This window comes from Coenobita brevimanus, chromosome 13 (assembly GCF_032717465.1).
Source record: "Coenobita brevimanus isolate Jiangsu-jjx chromosome 13, ASM3271746v2, whole genome shotgun sequence".
Classification (NCBI taxonomy): Eukaryota; Metazoa; Arthropoda; class Malacostraca; order Decapoda; family Coenobitidae; genus Coenobita; species Coenobita brevimanus.
The window spans coordinates 58,485,630-58,493,049 of record NC_136966.1 but is presented as its reverse complement, the minus strand read 5'-3'; the positions used below and the strand labels follow the sequence as shown (position 1 = coordinate 58,493,049).

The 7,420-nt window shown below is 41.3% G+C and overlaps 1 protein-coding gene across 1 annotated transcript; it reads right to left on the bottom strand.

The window, feature by feature from the left end:
* Positions 1 to 2,764: 2,764 nt before the first annotated feature.
* Positions 2,765 to 5,603, bottom strand: LOC145416632 (uncharacterized). The gene is made up of 3 exons (XM_080285570.1): positions 5,574 to 5,603; positions 4,663 to 4,873; positions 2,765 to 3,675 (listed from the first exon to the last, which is right to left on the bottom strand). The coding sequence occupies exons 2-3, from the start codon at positions 4,868 to 4,870 to the stop codon at positions 3,491 to 3,493; spliced, it is 393 nt and encodes a 130-aa protein (XP_080141696.1). The 5' UTR covers positions 4,871 to 4,873; positions 5,574 to 5,603; the 3' UTR covers positions 2,765 to 3,490.
* Between the last annotated feature and the right edge of the window lie 1,817 nt (positions 5,604 to 7,420).

The following is a 7,420-nucleotide window of genomic DNA, read 5'->3' as shown; positions in this document are numbered from 1 at the left end:
TGTGGTGGTGGTGGTGGTGGTGATTAAAACGAGGAGGAGGAGAATGAAGACGATGATGATGATGATGATAATGATGATAAGCAGACGGAGGAAGAGGAGAATGATGATGATGATGATGATGGTAATAATAATAATAATAATAATAATGATGATGATAAGTAGAAGGAGGGGGAGAAGAATGATGTTGATGATAATTCTGATGATGAAACTTAAAAGGCCGGTTCTTCTTCGTAGCTAAGATCTGTGTGTGTGTGTGTGTGTGTGTGTGTGTGTGTGTGTGTGTGTGTGTGTGTGTGTGTGTGTGTGTGTGTGTGTGTGTGTGTGTGTGTGTGTGTGTAAACAGGAGAGAAAGTACAGAATCATCCAGCAAAATCAAACCTCCATTATGTTTCAAGACAGGCTTAATATTTTAGAAATATTGTTTGTTTATTTTGCATCTCTTGCTACAAATAAATAAATAAATAAATGGGCTACATATTAATTTATGGCCTTGTACATTTAGCTTATTTATTGCCGATACTCTCTCTCTCTCTCTCTCTCTCTCTCTCTCTCTCTCTCTCTCTCTCTCTCTCTCTCTCTTTGTATGCCTGCTTACCTACCTGTTAAACATTCTATCTATCTACCCATCTCTTTATCCCTGTCTGTGTCTGTCTGTCAGCCCATCTCTTTAATCCTATCCATCCATTCATCCATCCACCTACCTATTTGTTCATTTATCTGTCCATTCATCCATCCATTCATCCATCCACCTACCTATTTGTTCATTTATCTGTCCATTCATCCATCTGTCCATCTGCTCATCCACCCATCTACGCATCTACTAGTGACTGGGTGCGTCCGGGTAGAGTGGCCACCCAGGAACTCATATCTCCCAGACGACCTCCCTCTAATTGGCTGTTTGTGTACTGTTGTTAACGCCCTTGTGAGCATGAGAGAGAGAGAGAGAGAGAGAGAGGGAGTTAATGTTTGTGTGTGGTGGTTGTGGTGTTGTGGTGGTGGTGGTGGTTATGAAATGGTGTAGTGTAGTGACAGGATGATGATGGTGGTGTAGTGTGGTATGCTGTGGTGTGGTGATTCTCCTGTGGTACTTCTTATTTATATCCAGAAAGAAGGAACCAAAGGCTGACAACCTCCACACTTTATCCAGAAGTACTCAGTGTAGCTATAGTGTGTTTCCTCAGGTGTTAAGCTTAATGACCACCTTTGTGCTCGGCTGAGTGTGTTAGATGTAGTGTGGTGTTGTCAGGGAGTGTTAAGTGTGGAAAGATGTGTTAGGATGATGATGATGATGATGCTGTGATTGTGATGATTGTGTTTGTTGTTTTTGTTTTATTGTTGCTGTTATGCTACCTCCCTTTCCTTGGGGGAAGCAGCCTAGGTATATAGATAGATAGATAGTTATGTTGTTGTTATTATTATTATTATTATTATTATTATTATTATTATTATTATTATTATTATCATCATCATCATCATCATCAATATTACCTCCACCTTCACCACCACCACTACCACTACTACTACTACTACTAGTACTACTACTATTACTACTACTACTACTACTACTACTACTACTACTACTACTACTACCATTTTTACCACTACTACTACTACTACTGATGTTTTTTTTTTTTTTTTTTGTTGATACTACCGTTGTTGTTATGATGATGATGATGATTTACCAAACCTCTCAAAATTTTCCTCCGATTTCACCTTCTCAGTTCAAGACCTCAGACGCACAAGAGAATTTTGGCCATTAGAGTACATGTTAACCTCATCAAAAGTTGCCCTTCCCTTGCCCTGCGGTAAACTCAGGTAGTCGGCAGGTGGAGCGTCCTAGTGCGGGTAGTTTAGAAGGCTCCCAGCACTTCTTCGTGACTAGGAGGTTATGTTTTTGGCTTGGTTTATTTGTCTGTCTGTCTGTCTTTCTTGTTTTCCGTGTGCTTATTTCTCTCTCTCTCTCTCTCTCTCTCTCTCTCTCTCTCTCTCTCTCTCTCTCTCTCTCTCTTGGTACACCTGGGAACTCTAATTAGGCTAAGACCAGGTGATTTTGTTCAGGTGAGAGAAATCGTGGCAGACAGAGGGTTAAGAACGTCACCTTGATAACCGACATTATTTTTAATTCCTACTTTAATGTAGTTTTATCTATCGTAGGAGGGTTGTTTATCTATCGTTGGAGGGATTTTCAAAATGATAGGGATAAATACAACCTTCATTAACCCCTACAGGACGAGGGGTCTTTCCTAAATCGTCTGGAGGCCGCAAACACACACACACACACACACACACACACACACACACACACACACACACACACACACACACACACACACACACACACACACACACACACACACTCGTCATCCTTGGCTAGGGTTGCTATACTCATTCTCCTCTAACTTGGTCCAGAATTTCTACCTCTCCATCTTGAATACTGAGTTATAGCGATAAATTAGCGCTAGAATATGATGCTAGTCAGGAAGAAGTGCTGTGGAAGAAATGTAGAGCCGTAGCATTGTCTTATGCTGCCAAAGGAAGAAGATTTGGACTCGGTTGAGGTGAAAGGACTAGTTTCTGTTATCTTCATGTTTCAAAATTCCTCATGTTTTACCGAATGTCAGCATTATTACATTTATCTGTTAATTTATGTATCTGTTTTTCTGTTTATTTATTGCATTCGGTAGACCAGAGTTGAGGGAAAGTATAACATCAGGTTGACAGGAATAACATTTATTAAAATAACAAATAACAGTTGTATTTAAAAAAAAGTAAAAACAGTTTGGTGTTGAAATGTCCCTGTTTGTTTCGCTGGAAGGCATCGTTGTTGCTGTTGTTGCTGCTGTTTATGCTCTTGTTGTTCTTGTTGCTGTTTATCCTTTTGTTGTTGCTCTTTATCCTCTTGTTGTTGTCGTTTATCCTCTTGTTTATCGTAGTCTTGTTCTGTTTTTTATTATGTTTGGATGGCATTCTATGTTGGCTATGTAGATGTCGTAACACTCCTTCCTATGCGATTGATTCCCCTCATGACACCTCGGTATCCTCTTCCAGGTTATTGGAGTAAATTGTGTCGATATTAAAACCTTGTAGATGGCATGGGATAAAATATGCAAGGCTTACTATGGCTAAGTCGCTAAAGAAGAGTTGTTAACGAAGCCTCCTCTCTGTATTCCCGCTTCAAGCTAAGTGTCGTAACCTCTTCCCAAGCGATTTATTTTGCCTATTACACATTAGCATCCTCTTGTATGTTATTTATATTGAAGCTATATAATTAACATGCAGGACAGCACTCAGAGATAACACGTAAAAGTAAATCGCCAAGGAAAAGATGTTAGGAAGTCCAAGATATACGATCCTTTAAACACTCTTCTATAGCAATGTAACCCATGTCGATAATAGCCGTGTAGGTGGCATGCGATAGGATGTTGAAGAGTTACTAGAGAAATTCAGTCGCTAAAGAAGAAGTGTTACGAAGTCCCATGTGTACGGTCCTCTAAACAGCTCGTCGACACAGTAACTGGTGGTTCCCGGGGGCGTAACAGCACTTCCTCCCTGGCTCACAGTCCGCGTCGGTGGTGCAGTCCAGGTGGAAGGGGTAATGGGGCTGGGTCTTGTCGCACAGGTGGCGGATCTCGGAGTCAGACATGTAGGTGGAGGGGCACTGACCGGAGCGATTACCTGAAGGGGAGAGAGGCGGGTGAGAGGGGTGGAAAAAGTGTGAGAGGCGGGTGAGAAGATTGGAGAAAGTGTGAGAGGTGAAGAAGGTGTGAGAGATCAGATTGTGATGAGGATTAAGAAAGTGTGAGGGGAAAGAAAGGTGTGTGAGAGGAGTGAAGAAAGTGTGAGGGGAAAGAAAGGTGTGTGAGAGGAGTGAAGAAAGTGTGAGGGATTAACAAAGTGTGATGGGGAGAGAGAGAGAGAGATAGGTGTGTGTCAGAGGAGTGGAAAAATTACGAGGGATTAAGAAGTGTGATGGGGAGAAAGAGGTGTGAGAGGAGTGAAAAAAGTGTGATGAGATTATGAAAGTGAGGGGAAAGAAGAAAATGAAAGGGATGCAAAATAAGTGTGAGAGGGGTGCAGAAAGTATGAGAGAGATTTGAAAGGAGTGTCAGAAGGATGAAAAAGTATGAAGAGGGATAAAAAAAAAAGTATGAGGTGAAAAAATATGAGAGGAATTAGAAAAAACAGAACTTCCTAGTCGGAATTTTGGTCCTGCGATAAAAAGAAAAAAAAGGGGGGAGGGACTGGAAGCTGTTAGAAATATTAAAGCCATCAGGGGAAGCAGGCTGATCATCTTCCCATAATAATAATAATAATAATAATAATAATAATAATAATAATAATAATAATAATTCCTACTGCACTATCCTGGCTTTGGGACTCTACAGTTTAATGGGGGAGTAGTTTAATATCGTTTTTTTTTTCTTTTTTTTACCTAATCGTACTCAACCCCACCCTACCCTGCCGTAACCTACCCAGCCCAACCCTACACTACCTTACCTTACACTACCCTAGCCAACCCAGCCCTGCCGTACCCCACCCTACCCTACCCCGCCCTACTCTACAGTTCCCCACCCCACTCAATCCTACCTTACCCTACCCTACCCAGCCCAACTCTACCTTACGATATCCTACCCTACCCTACCCCACCCTACCCGTTCATACCTTTGGAGTCGCAGCAGTAGTATTGACCAAATTCGCCCGATATATCGCAAAACTCCTTGCAGAATGATGATGGTGGGTTTGGGGGGTGAACATTGCAGCCCTTGGGTATGGTGGAGGGCAGGGGGGGTGCCAGGCCCTTAGCGTCTGCCATGCCCACTGCCATCACTACCATTGCCACCACTACCATAACCGACGTCTTGGTTTCCATCTTCTGTGAGGAAGATAGATAGATATGGATAGATGTGGATCGGTAAAGGGATAGATGGACAGATAGATAGATAGATAGAGAGAGAGAGAGAGACCTAATCACCGTTGAAATTCCGTGGAAGCGAGAAAGAGAATTACATCGTTATGTCGAAATGACTAAAGAAAAAAAAATTATAATGATCGTAGTAGTAACAGACGTAGTAGCCTGATCAGTAAAAAGTAAAATAATAATAATAATGATGATAATAATAATAATAATAATAAAAACAATAACAACTCCTTGAAAGTACATAGTTGATTAGTGTTATTGCCTGTGGAAATCACTTGAGAGAAAGACACATACGATCACTGTGCATTTGCCAGTTGAAAGGTCCAATGGTTGCTTTGCGTTTGGTAAAATTACGAGAAACCCAGGGTCTTGTCACATTAATTTACTTTACACACACACACACACACACACACACACACACACACACACCATACTTAACCCCTTCATTCCGGTGACTTTTTTTTTGTTATTCTTACTACTTCTAGACGATTTTACTGAGTTTTGGAAAGGCCTCTGGCACTTCTGTTGTTAGTGACGGCTATATCAAACGGCTGCAGCGCTAAGTCTCTCCTAAGCCGAATAAAGCCCTTTAAAAGTAGAAAGATTGAAGCAAGAACGAGGTCCCTGGAGTAAAGTAGGTTAAAGGCATACTTACGAGAGAGAATCTACCTTATCCTTCCAAGTGTCAACTGGGGAATGCAGTGATCTTCCACACCGGTTGTATATTTATAGCATCTCTCCCCACTCTGCCAAACGTACGATAATTTACCGTTTATCTGTATTTCCATGCTTAACTCTCCCTTTTCCATCCATATCTATCCTGCTCATCATTAATCTACCCTTAATCAAACCTAAAGCACTCATGATAACAGTAGATAAGCGAGTAGACAGCGATGAGGAGTGTGTACCTAACGGCCTGTGGATCTAAGTATGTTTTCCTAGTGTGCAGCCTTGGGGGAGTCTTGAGGTGAGAGCTCCGGTCACCTCCAAGAAGGGTGGGGTTATGTGGTTTTGCTTCCATTATTTTATTTTTTTTTATGTGTGGTGATTGTACTTTTTGTTAGTGTTATTTTTTTATCATCATCATCATCATCATCATCATCATCATCATCACTACTACTACTACTGCTACTACTACTACTACCACCACCACCACCACCACCACCATTACTACTCTTACTACTACTACTACAGTATTACTACTACAACCACTACTACTACTACTGCTACTACTACTATCTATCTATATATCTATCTATAGCCCGACGCCCTAATCCCGCAAAGGGTGGCCGCAGACAAAGCGCCTCCAAGTCTCTGTCACCCACCATTTTACTACCACTACTACTACTAATTTTATTATTACTATTAATTATAATAAAAATACCATACTTTCTTCAAGGCTCAGTGAGCGTTTTTCATGTACTGTATATTCACTGGTTTTTACTCCACTTTTTGCCACTGAGATCTATGAAGTCAGATGCGCAAAATTTCGTGTTCGTCTCGTCATAATAGTTCTGTGTGTGTGTGTGTGTGTGTGTGTGTGTGTGTGTGTGTGTGTGTGTGTGTGTAATTTTTGCTGCTACCGGACGATCATTCTCACCTTAGCAGAGCCACTGTAGTGCGTTTACCCTAACCTGACAAGTCCCAAACCCGTTTCAGCTTGGTGGATGGTCAGGTGTGGTCAGACAGGAGGGTTGATCTGACTATCCTGTTTCTACCCTAACTTAGCCTGAAATTCCCATCCATCCGCCATGAACGCTGATTTATAGTAATATACTGAGACTAGAATGATGCTAGTCATGAGTCCAATTCTCATCTTTACATAGCTACAAATTATCTGTCTGTCTATCTGTCCATCTGTCTAGCTAACCATTTATCTATAGTCAGACGCCATAATCCCGTAAAGGGTGGCCTCCGCCAAACCACTTGTTGACATACAGGGAACACTTATGGGTTGATTATATGGTTACCACCCAGCGTTGTAAAGGTTTCCCTGTCTAATTGTGGGTTAATTATGAAGCAAATCATTTCCACCTTCAGATCACCACTGCAGCGCCTTAATGGTTTGAGAATTGGAACCATGTTGATATACCATTTTTTTTCTTTTACTGAAATCACTCGTGTTTACTGGAATGACCTCCCGAAATCTCATAAAATCTCACGGAACAGTCTATAAAATCATTGGAGGAAGCAGGAGTTAAATATATAGTTACTTTGCCCTAATGAAGACGTTAATGAGATTGTTAATACCGTAAGTCTTTTAATACAGTATCCCTTTCCTAAGCTGAAGATGATGGTGTGTGGTACTCAAAATAAAGCGAAATAAAGTGTCATTTTATACAGCGTCCTACGTAGGCAGGGAAGGGAACAGGAAAGGAACGCAAAGTGAATTAGAAAGTGGGAAGAGGTGACAAGATGGAGGAACAAAGTAGGGGAAAACGGCTGTATCAGGTGTACGAGAGAGAGAGAGAGTTTAAGTATTCTGTATGTATGTGCGCATGC

Excerpts from the sequence above, each read along its gene's own strand:
- LOC145416632 (XM_080285570.1), bottom strand. The coding sequence starts at position 4,870 with ATGGAAACCAAGACGTCGGTTATGGTAGTGGTGGCAATGGTAGTGATG. Across the intron at positions 3,676-4,662 it reads CTACTGCTGCGACTCCAAAG|GTAATCGCTCCGGTCAGTGC; the intron begins GTATGAACGGGT and ends TCTCCCCTTCAG.